General features: G+C 43.3%; 1 protein-coding gene across 2 annotated transcripts in view; it reads right to left on the bottom strand.

The window, feature by feature from the left end:
• Positions 1–10756: 10756 nt before the first annotated feature.
• Positions 10757–23161, bottom strand: part of KLHL24 (kelch like family member 24) — a 118040-nt gene continuing 105635 nt past the window's right edge. The window contains exons 7-8 of one of the 2 annotated variants that reach the window (XM_040348974.1): positions 14984–15019; positions 10757–12732 (exon numbers count right to left, since the gene is read on the bottom strand). In XM_040348974.1, the coding sequence (XP_040204908.1) occupies positions 12532–12732; positions 14984–15019 (237 nt within the window). In that variant the 3' untranslated portion in view covers positions 10757–12531. The remainder of the gene's footprint in view (positions 12733–14983; positions 15020–23161) is intronic. The other variant, XM_040348975.1, reaches the window with a different exon arrangement.

The following is a 23161-nucleotide window of genomic DNA, read 5'->3' on the forward strand; positions in this document are numbered from 1 at the left end:
GTTGGCTCTCCTGCGCGAGAGCCCGTAGCTCTACGTCGGCTCTCTCGCAGGTAACCAGGGGCGCGCGCCTGGCGGGCGCGATCGCCGCCGGGCACACGCGATCGCTCGTTACAGAGCGGGGACCGGGAGCTGTGTGTGCAAACACACAGCTCCCGGTCCTGTTAGGGGGGGAAATGCTAATCCTCTGTTCATACGATGTATGAACAGAAGATCAGTGATTTCCCCTAGTGAGGCCACCCCCCCCCCACAGTAAGAACACACCCAGGGACATACTTAACCCCTTCCCCGCCCCCTAGTGTTAACCCCTTCACTGCCAGTGGCATTTTTATAGTAATCCAATGCATTTCTATAGCACTGTTCGCTATAAAAATGCCAATGGTCCCAAAAATGTGTCAAAAGTGTCCAAAGTGTCCGCCATAATGTCGCAGTACTGAAAAAAATCGCTGATCACCGTCATTACTAGAAAAAAAAAATATTAATAAAAATGCCATAAAAATACCCCCTATTTTATAAACGCTATAACCTTTGCGTAAACCAATCAATAAACGCTTATTGCGATTTTTTTTACGAAAGAAATGTGGAAAAATATGTATCGGCCTAAACTGAGGAAAAAAATAGTTTTTTTTAAATATTTTTGGGGGATATTTATTACAGCAAAAAGTAAAAAATATTATTTTTTTTCAAAATTGTCGCTCTATTTTTGTTTATAGTGCAAAACCTAAAAACCGCAGAGGTGATCAAATACCACCAAAAGAAAGCTCTTTTTGTGGGAAAAAAAAGACGCCAATTTTGTTTGGGAGCCACGTCGCACGACCACGCAATTGTCAGTTAAAGCGACTCAGTGCCGAATCGCAAAAAGTACTCTGGTCTTTGACCAGCAATATGGTCCGGGGGTTAAGTGGTTAATGGTTCCCTAAATGAACTGTAACTCCCCAGTGCCGGCAGCACTCATACAGCCCCAGACCATGACACTCCCACCACCATGCTTGACTGTAGGCAAGACACATTTGTCTTTGTACTCCTTACCTGGTTGCTGCCACACACGTTTGACACCATCTGAACCAAACAAGTTTATCTTGGTCTCATCAGACCACAGGACATGATATCAGTAATTCATGTCCTTAGTCTGCTTGTCTTCAACAAACTGTTTGCGGGCTCTCTTGTGCATCATCTTTAGAAGAGGCTTTCTTCGGGGATGATATTGATGCAGACCAATTTGATGCAGTGTGCAGCGTATGGTCTGAGCACTGACAGGCTCTGCAGCAATGCTGGTAGCACTCATACGTCTATTTCCCTGAAGACAATCTCTAGATATGACGCTAAGTATGTGCACTCAATTACTTTGGTCGACCACGGTGAGGCCTGTTCTAAGTGGAACCTGTCCTGTTAAACCGTTGTATGTGCTTGGCCACCATGCTACAGCTCAGTTTAAGGGTCTTGGCAATCTTCTTATAGCCTAGGCCATCTTTATGTAGAGCAACAATTCTTTTTTTAAGATCCTCACAGTTTTTTGCCATGAGGTGCCATGTTGAACTTCCAGTGACCAGTATGAGAGAGTGAGAGTGAAAACACCAAATTTAATACACCTGCTCCCCATTCACACATGAGACTTTGTAACACTAACAAGTCACATGACATCGGGGAGGGAAAATGGCTAATTGGGCCCAATTTGTACATTTTCACTTAGAGGTGTACTCTCTTTTGTTGCCAGGAGTTTAGACATTAATGGCTGTGTGTTGAGTTATTTTGAGGGGTCAGCAAATGTACACTGTTATACAAGCTGAACACTCACTACTTTACATTGTATCAAAGTGTTATTTCTTCAGGGTTGTCACATGAATAGATATAATAAAATATTTACAAAAATGTGAGGGGTGTACTCACTTTTGTGAGATACTGTGTATGGTAATCGTTACCCTTATTTGTATGCTGCCATGGATAGGCAGACAAAAAGAAAACTTAAAGTATTGTTAACATTTTAGATTTTCCTTTCTTTTAGACTACTTGTAATTGGTTTGGTTTATAAAACAGTGGATCTCTTCAGCTTGTGGACATCTCTTTATTAAGACCAATAATCAAATAACAATGGTAAAACAGTCATGATACATTTGCAGTAAAATATCAGAAATACAATATAAACCATTCAAATCTACCCAAAGAAATAAAGAGGCAATTTTTAAGCATCACGTCATTGTACAGTATTATAAAGACACACAGATGTGCCTTGGATCCTTGGATGTTTATACATCGGCAGTTATCACTCTGTTCCCTTTTAATGATCCAGACATCTTTTACAGTATAGAATATATTGTGTACATAATAGACACCATGCATACAAAACAGCTCTTTGCTTTTTCTAAAGGCATGAGAAATTCTTCTTCCCAATTAGGTAAAACACCAAATGAGGGTTATACTTGTACATACAGACCAGACACTTTTCCTGTCTTTTTCAACACAAAGAAATGCTGTAATGTAAATCTCGATATTCCTTTGTTCTCAACAGACACGTGCTCGAAGGCACATTATAATGAATAGTGTCACTAGGGTGACACTAAACAATGCACTTAGTTTCTAAAAATAATTCATACACAGCCACTACATTATAGCCTGGTGATCTATTTTTCATAAAAAATTTTTTTTTTACTGTTTTCCCCCTTTGATTGATTGATTGATTGATTTTTTGAGCTTAGTTAGGCGCCAAATGCCCACTGTGAAGTGAGCGTCTAATCGCCTTTCACTTCAATTTGTTTGGAACAGGTAGTGCACATTAGTTGGTCATGTGCACTGTTATATGCACACTACAAATTGTTATAGTCCATAGTCCTGAGATGGCAACATTCCTATATACAGTAGGATTATGAAGAATGAACATAGTTATACTCTAAATGGTCTTCAAACCATGGCACAGGGGCCAGATGTGTCCCTTTGATTGCTTTTATTGCGTTTATTCAGCCCTTGGGGCACAATTCCACCAACTGACACCAATTATAGGGCGCCATTCCTCCTACTGACACCATCAATGGGATACTATTCCTCCTATTAAAATCAATGATGGGGCACTGATGCTAGGGCATTTTCTACTCCCACTAGCCACAGTTCGGCCCTACTAAAGACTGAAGGACACTAAACTGACCCCTTGCTTAGAAAGTTTGGAGACCACTGCTCTAACAGAAAGTTAGATCACAGCAGCAAAAAAAAGAAAAGAAAAAAAAAAGCAACTGTATTAACTAAAAATTTTTTAGTTAATACAGCGTTTTAGAAGAACAAAAATGTACCCGTGCGACTGCAAAGGAACCCACATGGATAAGAGGAACCACGTTATCTACTACTATGGAATTCCAGTAGTATTCCATAGGAGGGATTGGATGCTTCAAGGCTGTCAACTGTTCACTGGGCATAGAAGAGGGAGTTACATGTCAATGATATCAGTAAGCATGTTGGGGACATAAAAAGGGAGATGAGCAAACAGGACATGCCATGAAATGTAGACACTGATGAACCACACTGAGGTAAACCAAACAAATACAAATTGGATTTTGGTACAGATTCCAAGTAGATGAAAGATTGACCAGATAGCACATTAGTACATGTATGATATAAGGCTTTGGAAGGTGGTGGCCTTTATCTTAAAAAATAAGATGACTTTCTCTAAAAGATGACCTTTTAAAATGATGGTCAAAGTGTCATTGCCTTAAAACCAAAAGCGTATAACAACTCTTTCTTTTCTTGTTTTTCATTTTCTGAACACTCAATAAAAAGACTCTTAAATGATGTACTAAAATGAGAACATCTGCAGCATCTGTCCACGACAGATCTAAAAGTGTGGAAGTCACTTCAAATGATAGGTATTAAACCCATGCATTTTTTTGTGTATGAATAGCAGTAATTGCTATTGTTTAACCTAATTTTACAGAATACTCTATTACAGTTTCTATGAGCAAAAGTAATACCATTTTATAAAAATATAACTGTGTACATCCCCCTTTATACAAAATATTATTTCAAATGTTGTAGTTTTGTCAGAATATGGGTTTATAAGTCGTTTTTTACCTTAAGGCCCCTTTCACATTGAGGATTTTTTCAGGCGGTACAGCGCTAAAAATAGCGCTGCTATCGTGCCTGAAAAACTCCTTCACCGCAGACTCAATGTGAAAGCCCGAGGGCTTTCACACTGAGGCGATGCGCTGGCGGGAGACAAAAAAAATCTCCTGTCAGCAGCATCTTTGGAGCGGTGAGAGGAGCGGCATGTATACCGCTCCTTCACCGCTCCTTCCCATTGAAAACAATGGGAAACCGCGGCAATACCTCTATAGAGGCGCATTGCGGGCGGTATTAATTCTTTATCGGCCGCTAGCGGGGGTTAATACCGCACCGCTAGCGGCTGATACCCGCGGCAATTCCGGCGGTATAGTGCCGCTATTTTTAGCGGCGTTATACCGCCACCGCAGCTCCCGCCCCAGTCTGAAAGGGGCCTAATGGAACTGGCAGCAAAATGATGAATTCTAGTGCAAAATGGACATGTAAAATACAGAAAACAATTAGAATGTGCAATAAATGTTCTTTTTGGCTAGAGTAAGTCACAAAATCAATGCTGCAGGTAAAACATCACCATCGTTTTAAACCTGAAGTATGGCCAAAAAAGATTTTTGTATATTTGCACAGTTAAAATACATTTCCTCCAATAAAGTGTGCCCCATCTGTAGCTGCTGCACATTTGTTAAAACTTTTATGTGTATTTAGGCCACACTTTCCTGGTGGTATAGACTGCCCAGCGCTGAGACTTGTATATCTGTACTACCGCCAGAATTAAGAGGAGGTCGCTCACTTGGCACTCCCCCAATTAAAAAAAATAAACAACAGCTTTGCATTATTTAAAATGAATGCAAGGCAGAATGCAGAATACAGCAGCAGACAAACATAGGGCACATTTCAGAGGAGGTAACTTTTTTTTGTAAAAAAATAAAAAAAATATTGCTTTTGACTGAAGTTCAGCTTACAGAAATCAGCTGCTGGCAAAGGCCTAGACACACTTTGCATGCGACTTGTATCTGAAGCCTCGTACACACGACCAAGGAACTCGACGAGCGAAACACATCGTTTTCCGCGTCGAGTTCCTTGTTAGGCTGTTGAGGAACTCGACAAGCCAATTTTCTCCATTCCCGTCAAGAAAATAGAGAACTTGCTCTCTTTTTGGCTCGTCGAGTTTCTCAACAGTTTCCTCGACGAAAATGTACACTCGACCGGTTTCCTCGGCAAAAAAATATCTCCCAGCAAGTTTCTTGCTGGTTTTTGCGAAGAAACTCGGTCGTGTGTACGAGGCCTGAGCCTTCGGAATGCCATTCTTGTTCACAGTAAAAACACAAAACTCAGGTGATGTTGGCTGAAATTAGATATATATAAACATATAATGACACTGGATAAGGCCTAATAGAAAAGATAGATCTTGGTGAATTTAGATGAGTACTTCTGAGTAATACACTATATATAGGTATAAAAACCAAAACAAAGCTAAAGCATTTTTTTTTTAAACATATAGTCATTCTTTAGATTAAAATGTTTTTTACTTATGTAAAAGGACTTATTTTTCTATAGGTTTACAGATGTCACTTTTAGCATTAAATGTAGACACGCCATAAAAAAAAAGGATAAAAATATTTATCAAACTAACAAATATATCATGTATACTGAAAGAAAAATCATAACCAAAATTTGTATTGTCAATAATGTGGTGACAAAAGGGTATACATTAAAATGTCTGCAACTTCTGGGCAAGTAGGCTAGCTAATAATATTAAAAAACAAAGACTTTGCTGCTACTTTATTATACTCCGGTGCTTCTAAACCAGCCACGTAATACAACATGGAAATAGATGCATTGTTAAACATGAATCATATGTAGCTAATAAATGCAGCCACTAGAGGGCTCCATGCATCTACCAATATCTTGCTACTTTCCTGTTTATCACTATATGGGGTTTATTTACTAAAGGCAACTCCACTTTGCACTACAAGTGCAAACTACGGGCCAGATTCACAAAGAGATACGACGGTGTATCTCCTGATACACCGTTGTATCTCTGATTTCGGCCATTCGTATCTATGCGACTTTTCATAGAATCAGTTACGCATAAATATGCCTAAGATCCGACAGGTGTAACTGTGTTACACCGTCGGATCTTAACTGCAATTTTAAAATGGCCGCTGGGGGCGTTCTCGCTGATTTACGCCGAGAATATGTAAATCAGCGAGATACGCCAATTCACGAACGTACGCGGCCCCGACGCAGTCACTTTACGCCATTTACAAAAGGGTTTTCCCGGCGTATAGTTACCCCTGGTTCTATGAGGCGCAGCCAATGTTAAGTATGGCAGTCGTTCTCACGTTGAATTTTTAAATTTTACGTCATTTTGCGTACATCGATTCACAAAAGCGGTGGATGCAATTTACGTTCACGCCGAAACCAATGACGTCCTAGCGACGTCATTGGGAGCAATGCATGACGGGAAAATTCACGGACGGCGCATGCGCAGTTAAATCGGCTCGGGGACGCGCCTGATTTAAATACAACACTGCCCCAATCCGCGGTATTTGAATTCCGCCAGAGGAATTACGATACGCCGCCGCAAGTTTTGAGGTAAGTGTTTTGTGAATTACCCACTTGCCTCAAAAACTTGCGGCGGCGGATCTTAAATCATATAGGTTACGCGGATCTAAAGATCCGCTAACCTATGTGAATCTGGCCCTACAAGTGTAAAGTGCACTTGAAATTGCACTGAAAGTGAACTTGGAAGTGCAGTCACTGTAGATCTGAGGGGGACATGCAAGGAAAATAAAAAACAGCATTTTAGCTTGCACATGATTGGATAATAAAATCAGCAGAGCTTCCCCTCATTTCAGTTCTACCCCTCAGATTTACAGCGACTGCACTTCCAAGTGCACTTTGAACTTGTAGTTTGCACTAGTAATGATAAGTGGATTTGTCTTTTGTAAATAACCCCTATGTGCTTTTAAGGTCCATGCACATTAGGCGGCTGAAAAAAATACCAGAACCTCTGGCAGAAGAAGCAGCATAAACATGCTCATAGTGGCTCATACTGTATATGCACGTTTATGGGTATTTTCTTTTATAAGCTTTTTTCCTAAATAGTCACCTCTGCTCATTGTTTGTCTATAATCAATGAACACCTAAAAACATTGAATGCTCCTAAATGTTGCATTTATGCACGTCAAGTGCTTTTCTGCCCGAAAGCTCCTCTCAAAATGGCATTTGTGATGGGTTTTTATTTCAGCATGAAAACGCTCCTCCGCAACCATGCCTGTAACTGTCCAAATGTGCATGGACATATAGACTAACATAGAGCTGCTTTAACTGGCTGAAGAAAAAAAATTAACACAAGCCTGCTTAAGCAGCATTTTTTTTATGCCCAGTGTGCACAAGGACTTGGAATCCAAGAGGTTTGTCAATAATTTGTTATTTTGTTTTGTTTTTTGTAATGTCAATGGGGTACAACTGTAGATATGAAGTGCGTCATTTCTTTCAGGAGTGGATTGCTTTTCAGACAGTGGTAGAGCAGTAGCTGAAAGGTGCTCAGGAGGCAGTACTGCCGCCTCCTGACGCCGCAACTGCAAGTCGAGTGTTCAGCTTGTGGTATGGCCCCATTAAGCACAGTAGGGGAGTTTGACAGGCTGTACCTCCTGTAAAACACTACATCCTGGGCTAAAAATGCCACAGCATGTGTACAGCCCTGTATGGCTGTATTGTGAAAGCTTGGCCGGGTGACCAGGGGAGGTGAAACGGCAGCTCAACCAGCGGTTTTTACTGCTCCCAACCCTCCCATCTATAAAAGCCTTAACAGTTTGATTTAAAACTTGTATCTGTTTTTTATTTAACTCTTGATACACATAATTTAATCTTCTGCTAAGATGGTGACAACTGTGGCATGTTAGAAAGGGATGCTGAATGTTATATAATCGACCAAAACGGTTGTTTATGTCTGTTTACCTGTGCATACCTTTATTTTGTTCTACAATAAACTTATTGTCAAGCAAGAGACTGAAGCAGTTTTATTATCATGACATTTTGCTAGATTATAGTACAGGCATACCCCGCTTTAAGTACACTCACTTTACATACACTCGCGAGTAAGGACATACCCGTGAGTGTATGTAAAGTGCCTTACAAGTACTTTACAGACATTTTGCAGCCGCAGTAGAAGGAGCTGAAGCTCTGAGAGCATACCCCACCCTGTTCCAGTGTGCCCCTGACACCCCCACTACAGCTCCTGACACCCCCACCACAGCTCCTGACCCCCCACTACACCCTAGAGGTGAAAAAAGGTATTGTTTCACTTTAAGTACATTTTCGTTTTACATACATGCTCTGGTCCCATTGTGTACTTAAAAGTGGGGTATGCCTGTAGATGAAAATATGTCTTAACTTTGCTTTTATTAAGAACTAATGAGAATCATATTATAAACACCCAGGGACAAAGTAGTAACAGGGGTCGCACAGCCCAGGCCCATGCTACAGGGGCCCCCCTGTACAGTTGAATAGGAGGGGTGGCCTATAGCAGAATCGATCTCTGCCTTCTGCAGCCGCTGAATGCCCACTTCTCCACCTTTCCCCCCGCAGGCATTCAGCGGCTGCAGGAGGCAGAAATCGATTTGTCAATAGGTTACTGCCCCGTCGCCCCTCCAATCCAGCTTCCCTCTGCTGCTCCCTGGCCCCTCTTTTCCATCTCCACACTGAGCTGCTCAGGAACACACCTTGACATCACAGCATGCCAAGCAACCCACTGCTCCCAAGAGTGACACATCCCTGAGCTGCCGGCATCCGGGTCACCGAGAGTTGTGAAGGGGGATAAGCCGCCCCTTGCATTCCATTACTGAAGGGGGGCCCCAGCGGGGTTGCTTGCTGCAGGGTTCTGAGCTAAGAGCGTATCTCTCATACGGCTCAGAGCCGGTACTTACAGTCCCCCCTCACTCGCATGAACAGGACAGGAGAGACAATCTGCTCCTTCTCCTTCCGCCCCTCTCCACCTGTGAGCACCTGTGAATCTAAGCAGCTGAGTTTGATCATTCAGCTGTTTAGCTTAACACTTTCTGCAGTGCACACAGGGGAAGAGGGGCGGGAGGAGAAGGAGAAGATTGTCTTTCTCCTGTCCTGTCCGTGCGAGGGAGGGGACTGTCAGTACAGGCTCTGAGCTGTATGAGAGAGATGCTCTCTGTTTAGAGTCCAGCTGATGGGTACTGATAGGCGACATCAATGGGCACTGATAAGGGGCATTGATGAGCACTGATAGGGGGCATTGATGAGCAACCATAAGCGGCACTGATGGGAAATGATAGGGGGCATTGATGAGCAATGATGTGGCACTGATGGGAACTGATAGGGGGCATTGATGAGCAATAAGTGGCACTTTTCTTGTTAAAAAAAAGATAAGTGGCACTGATGGGAACTGATAGGGGGCATTGATGAGCAATGATAAGTGGCACTGATAGGCAGCACTAATGGGCACTGATAGGTAGCATTGATGAGCACTGATATGTGGCACTGATAGACAGCAATGATGGGCATTGATTGGTAGCATTTATGTGCACTGATAGGTGGCACTGATAGGGGGCATTGATGAGCACTGATAGGGGGTATTGAGCACTGATAGGTGGCACTGATAGGCAGCATTAATGGGCACTGATAGACAATACTGATAGGCAGCACAGATGGGCACTGATAAGTGGCATTGATTAGCACTGATGGGCGCTAAAAGGCAGCACTGATGGGGCTGCACTAATAATCAGGGCACTGATGATCAGTGTAAACAATATACTGACAGTCTTACTGGTTAATGGCTCTCCTTTCCTCACTGTGGGAAGAAAGGACTGGTGATAACTGTCAAGTCTGTTTACATGTGATCAGCTGATGTTAAAGGGCCGCTGTGGTTAGTCCTTTACCATGATCTGTGATCAGCTGTGTCACAGAGCGTGCTGGATGCACACCCCAGGTGGCACGTGGGAGGCAGGGTTCTGGGAGGGTGTTTGCCAGCTCAGTAGAGCACAAATACTAAGTTTAGTACTAAAGAACATGAACTTTGACTCAAGAGAACAACCTAATAGAGCTCCCAAAACATTATTTAGTTTCATGGTAAGTTTTTCCTTGCTTTGATCACTTTGCCAACAGACAGTATATGTAAAGAGTTTGTTTTTTCCACACATAAAAAAAAAATACACATATGAAAATACAGAGAAGATAGGGACAACAATACCTTTATGGCTGCCTTAGGAGACAGGTGGTGGGTAGACAATAATAACATTTTAGGCCATCCTTTATAAGCCCAATGACCATATATTAGCAAAGAGACAAGAAAAATGTATAACATTTTACAAACATGTTTCTAATGAAGTCATATACTGTTTTTTAACTTGTACACGTACTATTGAGCTTTTTTTTAGGAGTCTGTAGTAAAGTTAAAGCTATGTAAAATGAATATTTACTAAGGCATTAATTGAATCATCAACATTATAGAAGAAACAGTCATTTTTTAAAAAGAAAGAGGCTCAGTGCCGGTTCACACTACCGCGACTTGGGATCCGACTTGTGTCACCCCAAGTCGTGCGACATGAGAAATTACATTAAAGTGAATGAGAGCCGTCTTAATGTACACTACTGAAGTGGCTCCGACTTCAGAAAAGGTTCCTGTTCTACTTCAAGGCGACTTGTAGGCAACTTGTACCCATTGATTTCAATGAAAGATGCCTCCAAAGTCAGATCACTCTCTTAACTGAAGCAACTTTACAGGAAAAGAAAATAGTTTACTCAGGCAAACCTCTCCCTCCCACAAAGCCGATTATTCTGTGTTTGGCCACAGCCAAAGTCGCCTGTCCTGGAGGCAACTTTAAGTCGCGTTGTAAGTTGCTCCAAGTCGCGCTGAAGGCGCCTTGCAAAGTCGCGCTGTATGTCGGGTTGCCCCTGTGTGAATCGGCACTAACTGTCTTCCTAGTTTCTCAGGCGTTCGGGATGTGAGTTGTTTGAGAACATTACTAACAAGCTTGATGGTAGGTCTTCTTTACTGATGGGCTAACAGCAGATACCCCTTCTTTAAACTAGGCTTTGCTTCAACTCACATAGCATGTACACACATAAAAAAAAAAACTGCAATTTCAGGGATATCCAAGGGTGATCTTTGATAAGGCTCCCTGAAAATTGTGCATTACTGCATCTGCAACATTTTTGTGCAAAAATATGCGTTATCCCAGAGGAAATTCTGCATGCAGGAAAGATTAAATATATATATATACACACCCTCCTAAATCTCCAATCATCTGAAGTCTCAATCTCCTCTCATGCACTCCAAAATATTAAATAAAAAGAGAATTCACACCTGACAGTCAATGACAGTTATACATATGTAAGAATGCTCAGAAAAGTAATTTACAAATATTACAGTCCTTGTTGCTGGCATAAATAATAGCCATTGGCTATGAAAAAAGTAATTTGGAGATTTCCAGAAATATAAAAAAGCAGAAATGTTTACTATTTACAGAGGTTCAAAGGGAATCTACCACAATATGTTTGCATCTTTATTTCAAAGCAACGTATTTATTGTGCTGATCATGTAAAACTGGAGGTTTTCCATGTGTTGAAGGTCTCATCTTTGCAGGCACATAGCCATACCCGATGCTACTTGGTACCCAGTGTCCCTGTTGACCCATGGACAGCAGCCATCATTCACCTATATGATAAACAGAGGTAACATGTACATGCAGTGTAGGTCTGCACTGCAGCACACTAAGGCAGATACAATATGTACACCTTTGTCGTAGTATAGACGTAACAAGGAGCCTTTCTACACACACATTACTATCAAGCTGCTCCTCTTCAGAAGCAGTTATCGTTATTTATCTGTGTGAATTAGGCTTTAAAAGCACATAGGTAGCTTAACAAGTCTTCCCTTATTTTTATAGTTGGGTGACAGTGACACATTGGCCAACAGTCCTGGATCAAAATGTAGCTATTTAAATTGCCTTCTGCGCCCTCTTATGTTTGCCTAATACCAGTTGCACCACAATCACACCCAGTGCTAGACAAGCATTCAAAGGCAGCCAGTTATACAACTCACAGAATTCCACAATTGGTATATGAGAAGCACAGTTTTCATGTATTAGCACAATATTGGAAGCCAAGTTCAGAATGTGTATGCAGCACCTCAGAAAACCGTTATAAATTCCATGTGAACTGAGGCTTAATAGCCCTCCATAACTAACACATTCTCAGAAAAATTGGGCCAATTTCAAATTGCCAGTCTCGAAATAGCTGTAACCCAGGGCCATTGGCTTATGTGTGACAATGGAACAGAGAGGCTTTAAACAAATATATTACTGGTCCCTTTTCCGCAAGCTTGGATTTCTTAGTATGACTGCAAACAATTTGACTGGTAGATTCCTTATACTGTACAATGGGGCCAGTTTTCAGATCGCAAAGTCTTACTCAATGCAGGGTAATTTACAAGCCCCTTCCTCCCTTCTTCCTTTAAGTTCACATTTTGAAGGCTTTTTCATTGTATCTATGAATTGTTACACAGCCATGGTAAGAGACAGGTCGGGGCATGGCTGCCACTCCAGTAATGATGCTAGTCGCTGGATCGTAGCACAGGATGGTGTCCGTTGCTTCTCCATTCTCACCTCTCCCACCGAGTATAAAGATTTTCCCATTGCAGACAGACATGCCACAATTCTCCTGTAGAAAAAAAAAATAGAAAAATGTGGTTACTGAGCACAAACAAGCAAAAGAATGTGTGTATAATAAGTGATGTTGCGCTGTTGTTGAACTGAAGTGTAGCCAATGTGTCACAAAATAATAAACCTACTTGAAATGAAAGACAGCGATAAAGGTGTGCACAAGGTGGCCGTGTAAACCAAACGTGCAAATCAACTCTTCAAATAACAAATTCCTTACAAATAACAAATGATTTGTACAAAAAACTAAATGACCCTGAGAGGAAATGGAGATTTTCTCAAACCACCAGCCATTTATAAAAAGACCCCCAGAAGATATTGCAAATACTGGTTTTCCTATGCTGTTACCTTACAGAAGTAAGGTGAGAGGCCACTTCACACAGAGGTGTCATTGCATGGGATGAAGAGACACCCGTTTTTATTTATCAGTTTGCACGGTTAAGGCTGTAGCACTACACTTCACTGTTTTTCACCTTTATCCTAAGAAGACTGCCCTAGAGACTAGTTATTTGTCACATTTTTCACTTCACTGTTTAGTGTGTGTGGATCAGCTTGATAAGCATTGATTGCCTAATCACCCACGTTTGTTATATATGTAATTTTGTTTTTTGTACAAATCATTTGTTATTTGCTTGATTGTAAGCAGGCCCGGATTTACTCCCTTTGCCGCCCCAAGGCCGGGTCCTTCATCCAGACCGGCCCAGGGCACAACATATCAGGGTACAGTGCACATCAGGGCACGGTACAGAGCTCAGCACATCAGGGCACATCACATCAGGGCACAGCACATCAGGGTACAGAGCCCAGCACATCAGGGCACAGAGCCCAGCACATCAGGGCATGGGGTACATCAGGGAACAACACATACAGGGCACATCACATCAGGGTACAGGGCACAGCACATCATGGCCCCTCACAGCACATCAGGGCAAACCACATTGAAGCACAGCACATTGGGGCACGGGGCACATAAGGGCACGGGGCACATAGCACATCAGGACACGGGGCATATCAGGGAACATAGCACATCAGGGCACGGGGCACATCAGTGCACGGGGCACATCAGATCACATCGGGGGACATAGCACATCAGGGCACATAGCACATCAGGGCACATAGCACATCAGGACACAGGGCACACCAGGGCACATAGCACATCAGGGCACATGGCACATCGTTTACCAGAATGCAGAGTAGCGCAGGAAGCGTGTGTAATAAGTTCTCTCTCATGTCACTCTGCTCCCCGGCGGCCTCTCCTCTCTTCTCGTCCATCCCAGATGATATCGCAAGCAAATGGGGATGGATGAGAAGAGAGGAGGGGCCGCCGGGGAGCAGAGTGACATGAGAGAGAACTTATTACACACGCTTCCTGCACTACTCTGCACTACTCTGCATGCTGGCTAAATCTCGATCTACCTGTCAGGCACCAGCTGTCGGCAATTGACGGAAGATCGCCACGGACCTCCAATGCAGATTAGACAGACTGTAACCGGCCCACTGAGCCCATCGGCCCACCAGGAAAGTCTCGGTAGTCCTGATGGCCAGTCCATTCCTGCCCCCTGTTGCCGCGGCACCAGCCCTGCCCCTGCACCCACTGCCGCCCCGAGGCCTGGCCTTTGTGCCTTGTCTGGAATCCGTCACTGATTGTAAGGAATTTGTTATTTGAAGAGTTTTTTTGCATGTTTGGTTTACACTGCCACCTTGTGCACACCTTTATCATTGCCTTTTCATTTAAAGTAAGTTTTGTATTTTGTGACACATTGGTAACACTTCAGTTCAACAACAGCATAACATCACTTATTATAAACATACCCTTTTTGGTCACGGATCCACCTATTGATGTTTGCGGCAGTTATGCTATACATTGTTTTTTCCACTTACAATGATAGCACAGGAGTATTCCTCTACTAGTCAAGCAAAAGAATGTGTTATAAGCGCGTTTTGTGATCTAAGTTCTACAGCTGTGGTGCACTTTAGTTAGTTTATAGACATTAGCATCTGGGCGGTGGCACAGAAGTAACCAAACTAATCTTTCATTTGAAGAAATCTGCAGTACCTTTTATCCATAGCACAGTTAACCCCACCATATTTGTTACTGCATTGTTATCACTATGTGGCAGTATACAAATAGAAATTTGTAACATACACCAGTGCAGCTAGATGATATGATAGACTAGGTTATATAGTGAGAGAGCTAAGCAGCAGAAGGAAAGTATAGGTAACATCACTGAAGAGCACTGGTGAAATCTCACCTTTAACACTGTGTTCAGTTCTGAAGACCCTACCACCTAAAGGACATGAATAAATTAGAGAATATTTCGAGGAAGGGCTGCATAATCATCAAAGCAGCACACAGGAGAGAGAAAACAATGAGTTCACATGTAAATACAAGATGACAAATGGGAAACATAAAACCAAAAGATGTTGGTTCCAAGTCAGCCCTACCTGAAATGTCATTGTTGGGGGACTGTCAGTGTATGAAAGGGGTATTAAACCCAAAACCAAAAGTTTCTTATTTTTCAGGTTAACAATATTCAGATTCTCGTAGTTTGGCGTAACTTTATGCGGGCGTAACGTAACCTATTTACGTTATGCCTCCGCAAATTAGACGGGCAAGTGCTGTATTCTCAAAGCACTTGCTCCGTAAGTTGCGGCGGCGTAGCGTAAATAGGCCGGCGTAAGCCCGCCTAATTCAAATTTGGAACAGGGGGGCGTGTTTTATGTAAATGTTCTGTGACCCGACGTGATTGACGTTTTTCACGAACGGCGCATGCGCCGTCCGTGGAAATCTCCCAGTGTGCATTGCTCCTAATACGCCGCAAGGACGTATTGGTTTTGACGTGAACGTAAATTACGTCCAGCCCCATTCACGGACGAGTTACGCAAACAACGTTAAATTTTCAAATTTCGTCGCAGGAACGACGGCCATACTTAACATTGGTACGCCACACGTACGCCACCATATAGCAGGGGTAACTTTACGCCGGGAAAAGCATAATGTAAACGGCGTAACTGTACTGCGTCGGCCGGGTGTACCTTCGTATCTAGCTGATTTACATATTTTGACGCGTAAATCAGTGTACACGCCCCTAGCGGCCAGCGTAAATATAAAGTTACGATCCGACGGCGTAAGAGACTTACGCCTGTCGGATCTAAGGGAAATCTATGCATAACTGATTCTAAGAATCAGGCGCATAGATACGACAGCGCAACTCAGAGATACAATGGCGTATCTGGAAATACGCCGTCGTATCTCTTTTGAGAATCTGGCCCTAAGTCTGTAATTTTTCAGCTTCCTTTAACATGCAAAACTGTCCAGCAAAAGCAGAAGTTAGAGGGATGAGACCTACCATTTAACACTGGCTGGGGTATATGCAATGGTCAGCTTTTATTCATTAATGTAAAAACTTTATCTCAAAAGGTAAAAATCTGTATGCTCTAACTGCTTAAAAAGTAATAGGTGGAGTTCAGTTTTTCCTGCTTTTCTCGCAAATAAAACAGCCCATTTAATTGAATGGGCTTTTGTGCCTGCACAAACGTGAGCCGCAGCAAATACATGAATCTGGTGTTACATCACAGCCCCCCCCCCCCCCCATTTACACCAGTGCCCTCAATTCCCCCATCCTTATACCACAGTCTCCTTCACATCATATTCATCCCTCTCCCATCCTTACATCACAGTCCTCCATTCACACCATTTACCACCACTCCCCTACCCATACACCCCAGACCCCCATTCCATTAGAGTCCCCCCTCCACACTACAATCCTTCCTTCATATTGCAGACTCCTGTCCCTTTCCTCATAGTCTTCTCTTTTAGAAAAAAATCCCCTTCACATCACAGGAAACACCCGATTCCCTTTACTGTCCTACCGTGCATGCAGGCTTGGAGGCGCGGCAGGTCTGAATAGAGGACGGGACTTTTCATAGTAAAGGGGAGGTGAATGGTTGCTTGGACAGCCCCATGGCTTAGCAACCAATCACTTAATCACTTAAAAAGTCCGGCCCTCTATTCACACCTGCTGCGCCTACAATCTTTTGCCCTTCCTTGAGGATGACATCGGCAGCGACAGGCAGGAGGACTAGAGAGGACACTTGGGCATCTATTTGGCGAGGCTGCAGTCCAAATAAGACCGTTACTCATCCTGGATCTGGACTGCGGTCTGCCATTTAGTGATGCCCGGTACATTCAAAGATTGAGGGATGTTGGCATTGGAAATTGAGGTGTGACCACTTGGTTATTGTTCCAATAAAGTTAAATAAGGGAAAAATATATATACTGTATTTATTGGTGTATAACACTCACTTTTTTACCCTGAAAATAGAAGGTAAACTGTGCCTGCGTGTTATATGCAGGGGGCTGTGGAAAGTTTTTTTCCTGAAACTTCCATCTTAAAGTTAGGGTGCGTGTTATACGCCTGTGCGTGTTATACACCGATAAATACGGTGTATATATATATATAAAAAATAATTATCTAAAATAAATAAAAATAATAAAATAAATTTAGAATTGAAAGTACCCCCATCACCTCCTGTACCCCAATTCAAATGTACAGCACAGGCGAGCACCTGTACAACATGTAAAAATTCATTGTGCTGCACATGTGAAGTGTCACCGCAAATGTCTGAGTGAGAGCAATAATTCTAAGGCTACAATTCTTTGTGAACTCTAAACTAAAAAGGATTTAAAAGTGTCACCTATAGACGATATTGGGTACCTGCAGGCCTGCGCAGTTTTAAGGCTTGCCATGTTTGGTATCTATTTACTCAAGGCAACCCTATCTTTTATATTTTACCAAAAAATTGGGTATTATATTGTGTATGTATGCACTAAAAATCATTTTAGTGTATTTTTTCCTTGGAAATATAGTTTTATAAATAGCTGCGCAAATATCGCGTGGTATTATTATATTTAGTATTATACAGAATTTATATAGCACCAACAGTTTGCGCAGCGCTTAACAAAATGAAGGCAGACATTACAGTTACATTACAATTGGGTACAAGAGGAATCAGAGGCTCATTAGAGCTTACAATCTAAAAGGAAGGGTCAATTGATACAAAAGCTAATAGCTGTGGGGATGAGCTGATGGAGGAAGTAAAACAGGGATCGTCTAAAGATGGATAGATTAGGGGACAATTGGACAGATTGGGGTACGGAGTTCCAAAGGATGGGAAGATAATAGATTATAACTACCACCATTTTACTCTTCAGGTTCACAGATTTCAGCAGATACAGTATATTATTGTTTGAGGGTTTAAAGTAATTTCTAGCAAAAAAATGGACATTTCAACATGTGTGTGAAAAATGTAAAGGATAAAAGTTCACCTTTACAAATAATAATAAATCCACATTTTTTGTTTGGTGAAAAAATGTGCATTTATTATTTTTTATTTGTTAGGAGCCTGAAAAGCATTGCAGTTACTGAATGACAGGAAACTCAATGAACTACCTGGAGCGTCATCAGTGCTTTAGTAGTTCATTGAGAACTATAAGCCCTCAGCCGCAACTTGTAGTTCATTAAATGAACAGGAATCTGGGAATCAATGACACAGCCATGTGTGCGGAGTCCTGCACAGCCTCTTTGAATTGTGACAGCGAGTGCAGGGTGATGTTTCCTGGCTTGCTGTCACATGGGGGGAAGGGAGAAGAGGGGTCAGATACTGAACTTATTACATGTTACACCCTAACCTTTAAAAAATTGACCCATTAGACAAGTGGATAAAGATAGGTAAGCTTCAATGTAATGTTGGGCTTAATACCGATTTAAAGCATATATCACATGCTTAATATTCCTCTAAGGCAGGGTTCTCCAAACTTTCTGAACAAAGGGCCAGTCTACGGTCCTTCAGGCTTTAAGGGATCTGGACTGTGGTCATCAGGAGTATAAAATGTCCCAGCATCAGAGTCTGAGTTGGAGTAAACAATGCCCTATCTTTGGTGTCAATGGGAGGAATTGTTCCCTATCGTTTGTGTCATTAATTGGAATTGTGCCCCATCATTGGTGTCTTTGGTAAGAATTTTGCCCATCATTGGGCCCCATTGTTGGTATCACTGTAATGAACTGTGCTCCATCGTTTGTGTCATTGGTAGGAATTGTGCCCCATCATTTGTGTCCATGGGAGGAATTTTGCCCAATTGTTGATATTATTGGGAGAAATTGTGCCCCATCATTGGGAAAAATTGTGCCCCATCTTTGGTGTTATTGGTAGAAATTTTACCCCTTAGTTGGTGTCATTGGTAGGAATTGTGACCCTTCTGCGATGCCAATGAATGAAATAGAGTCCCAAGGGCCGGATAAAAGCAAGCAAATGGCTTCATCCGTCCTCCTAGGGAGCAGTTTGGAGAACACTGATCTAGGGCAATATCTTCAGCTAGAGACTCTTCTGTTGCTCTTTCTATCCTATAATCATGGTCTTCCAATGCCTTGCAGTTATTATCTATGACAGTGATTCTCAACCTGGGGGTCGGGAACCCCTCGGGGGTCAAATGACAATTTTCCAGGGATCACCGAATCCTGGGCTGTTCCTGAAGCCCGCAGCACTCTCAGCCTTTTTGCAGCTGTCCCTGGAGCCTGTGGCTGCCCAGCTGGGCTGCTCCTGGAGCCCTTGCCCGCCCATTCAGTTCACGGCATGGCTGTGGGGCAAAGACTAGAGGTCAGCTGACTGGTGAGAAATGTGAAGTTGGAGGGGCTGGAGGAGACCCTTTCGCCTGATTTTGGCATAGGTGTCACTGCTAGGAGACCCAAACTCCAGTTCTCAGATCAGCAGATGATCTTGATCAAGAGCACCTAAGCTGGCTGATTAGAACTCCCCGGTAGTACTGCCAGCACTCCTAAAATGTACCAAAAGGGGTTTTAATACTGTACACGTGTAAGGGACTTAGGGAGCCCTTAAATGTCCGTGTGCTAGGGGCACAAATTACTTGTCTGGCCTTAGGTGCTGACAACCCATGCTATGAAAATTCTACTGTTAGGGGTCCCCACAACTTGGGAAATTTTATCAAGGGGTCACGGCACTAGAGGGGTTGAGAACCACTGATCTATGATGTTCAATATAGAAGGACTGATGACTTTATTGAACCCTGAGAGAGGTACCTGTTCCTGCAGGCCAGGGCCTTCAGATGATAGATTGCTCCAACATAACTAACCAAGCAACTGTTTTCTCATGCTGGATTTCAGCCAACAATACAATTTTCTTTTTTTTTAGTAGAGGTATCTTTTATCTGTTGCCCTGCATTGTTGTTGTCTGTGACATTATAGGGTTAGGAACAAAAATAAGGTTTTCAGCTTGTGATCTCCAAAATCCATCTGCAGGAAGGGTTTTTTAAAAGTAAAAGTAATTCTGTGTATCAAAAGTGAAGTGACACATTAATTACTGGGAGTTTATTGGGTGTGGGCAGAGGTGAGTCAGATGCAGCATGCTTTCAGGTGCATGCAGGGAAAGTGGCTTGCTCTTGAGATGCATTCACCATGATTAAAAGAATGTGATTTTCAAGCACTACAGGTGTTCCATACGTCCCAGCTGAGAATATGTTTGTAGCAAGGTCTCTGGCCTGCTTCGGTCTAATAAGAACCTCCAGGGCTAAAGACAGCTGACATCTTTCTGTATGTGGTGGCTTGTGAGGCATGGTGGGTGCAGGGTAGTTAAAGTTATTGGGCGCCAGACACTTCTTGAATGCAAACCAAAGTTTGTTTCTCTTAACAAACTTTTTTGGGGGAGAGAGGGTAAGGGCCAGGACACCCTTAGGTAGTTGCAAGATTTATTGGCACACTCTGAGACTTCAATAGGAGGACAGCCATGCAGGGAAAGCCATCCAGCAAGATGCCACATCTGCATGTGCAGGAATTCTGTCTCCTATGGCAACAGTCTTTAACAGTTCCTAACACAAAGCTTAACGGTTCTTTTTCACTTCCACTACAATCACTCCTTGTAGTTCTTCAGCACACTGAGCTCCCGGTCTCTCACTAGACCCACTGATTCACTGCCACTGAATCCCTTGAGCTCCTCCAATCTTCACGGTGGTATCTTCCTCAAGCGTAACCCCCGACTCTCTGCTGGGTCCCTAGCTTGGCACTCTAGATACCTCTCAAGCTTCACCCCACTGGCCTGCTCAGTCCCTGGCTTGACACACAAGGCTGCTCTGCAAGCATCACCTCCGCTGGCTGGGTCCCTGGCTTGATACCCACTGAAGTTTCCCGATTCTCCACCGTCCCCGGTTGGTGAGAAATGCTGCTCTGGTACATGCTTCATTTACTCACTGTGGTCCCTGGTAATAAGGCGGGTGGTCCCTCTGGTGACAACTTCCCCTCTACCTCTGACCATGTCAGGTTCTCCGGCCGGCATAACCGTCACTTTGGTTGTACTGCAAGCCACAGTCCCAACCCTGCGCTGCTCTCTTGCTTCTGGATGAGCAAGAGGGCAGCTGAGATACCCCATATACCCATAATCTGACCTTGCGTTGCCCTTCTCATATCTAGTACCACCAAGTACGCGGCCACCTAGTGGTAGAAGAGAAAAGTGCAACAAGGCCAAACTTAAAGCGGTTCTCCACCCTAAAGTGGAGTCCCGCTGATCGGAACCCTCCCCCCCTCCGGTGTCACATTTGACACCTTTCAGGGGGGAGGGGGGTGCAGATACCTGTCTAAAGACAGGTATTTGCACCCACTTCCGGCCACACGCTACGGGCAAAAGACGGGTTTTTCTGACTTCCCGTCTGTCGCCCGTTGTGTGCTGGGAACACTCGGCTCCCAGCACACAGCGTGTGAGCCAATCGACGGGCGCAGCGCGACTCGCGCATGCGCCGTAGGGAACCGGGCAGTGAAGCCGCAGCGCTTCACTTCCTGGTTCCCTCAGCGTGGATGGCGGGGGGAGCAGCAGAGAGACGAGCGATCGCTCGTGCTCTGCTGCGATCAGCGCTGGACTCCAGGACAGGTAAGTGTCCTAATATTAAAAGTCAGCAGCTGCAGTATTTGTAGCTGCTGGCTTTTAATATTTTTTCCCCATGGCACATCCGCTTTAAGAAGGAATCAATAGATCTCTATCAATCAACCAGGATAACTACTCCTGACAAGTAAATTTGTGAGGAGCAACCTTGCCTAAACTGCAGGGTGCAACATGTTATATCTCACTTCTAGAGGTAGTCTACTACAGGCTTTACATCTACACAGGAGCATCATCTGCTCTTGTGTTCTATTCAAGGACAGTTCACATGGAAGTCAGGAAGCAACATGCAGTTCAATGAAGATGTCAGAAGAGGGTACTTGAGCATTTAAAGTGGTTGTAAAGTCTCAAGCCGGGTGTCAGTCCGGTCACCTGGGGGATCCTGACTTCCATTTTCGCAATGACGCGGTGGCTGGACTGACAGCAGTGACGTCAGCAGAGTCACAGAAGTGCAAAACCAACTGCGCCCCTGTGATCCATAGGAGAAGTCCAGCCTAATGAGCTTTGGCTGGACTTCTCCTTTAATAATACCAGCTTCGTGCATGGACTAAAGTATATACTGTATAGCACCAAAAACAATGAAATGTTGTTATAATAATGCAAAAAAACAGAAGAATTACTTAAATATTCAGTATATATAAGAACACAAGGCTTACCAGAAAGAGAAAGCCTCAAGATAATAAGACACACATCTACATAAACATTTTGTTGCTCTTCAGTGGGCAGGTGTTAGTCCTTAGGAACTTACAAAATTATTCATTTAGGAAAAAGAACACATTTTGCTCATCAAATATGTAAATAGATTTATTGATATAAACTGATAACCCAGGAAAATCCTATTTACGCTACGCCTCCGCAACTTAGATGGGCAAGTGCAGTATTCACAAAGCACTTTCTCCGTAAGTTGCGGCGGCGTAGCGTAAATCTGCTGGCGTAAGCGCGCCGAATTCAAATTGTCAAGAGGTGGGCGTGTTTTATGCAAATAAAACATGACCCCACGTAAATGACGTTTCTCACGAAAGGCGCATGCGCCGGCCGTGAACGTATCCCAGTGCGCATGCTCCTAATCACGTTGCAAATAGTCAATGCTTTCGACGTGAACGTAATTTACGCAAAGCCCTATTCGCGAACGACTTACGCAAACAACGTAAATTTTTAAAAATTTGACGCGGGAACGACGTCCATACTTAACATTGGCTATGCCTCATATAGCAGGAGTAACGCTACGCCGGAAAAAGCCTTACGCAAACGACGTAAAAAAATCCGCCGGGCGCACATACGTTTCTGAATCGGCGTATCCAGCTCATTTGCATATTCTACGCTGAAATCGACGGCAGCGCCACCCAGCGGCCAGCGTAAATATGCACCCTAAGATACGACGGCGTAAGAGACTTACGCCAGTCGGATCTTAGCCTAATTTCGGCGTATCTTGCTTTCTGAATACAGAAAGAAGATACGCCGGCGCAGATTTGAATTTACGCGGCGTA

Source organism: Rana temporaria, chromosome 4, assembly GCF_905171775.1.
Source record: "Rana temporaria chromosome 4, aRanTem1.1, whole genome shotgun sequence".
In the NCBI taxonomy this organism is placed as follows: domain Eukaryota; kingdom Metazoa; phylum Chordata; class Amphibia; order Anura; family Ranidae; genus Rana; species Rana temporaria.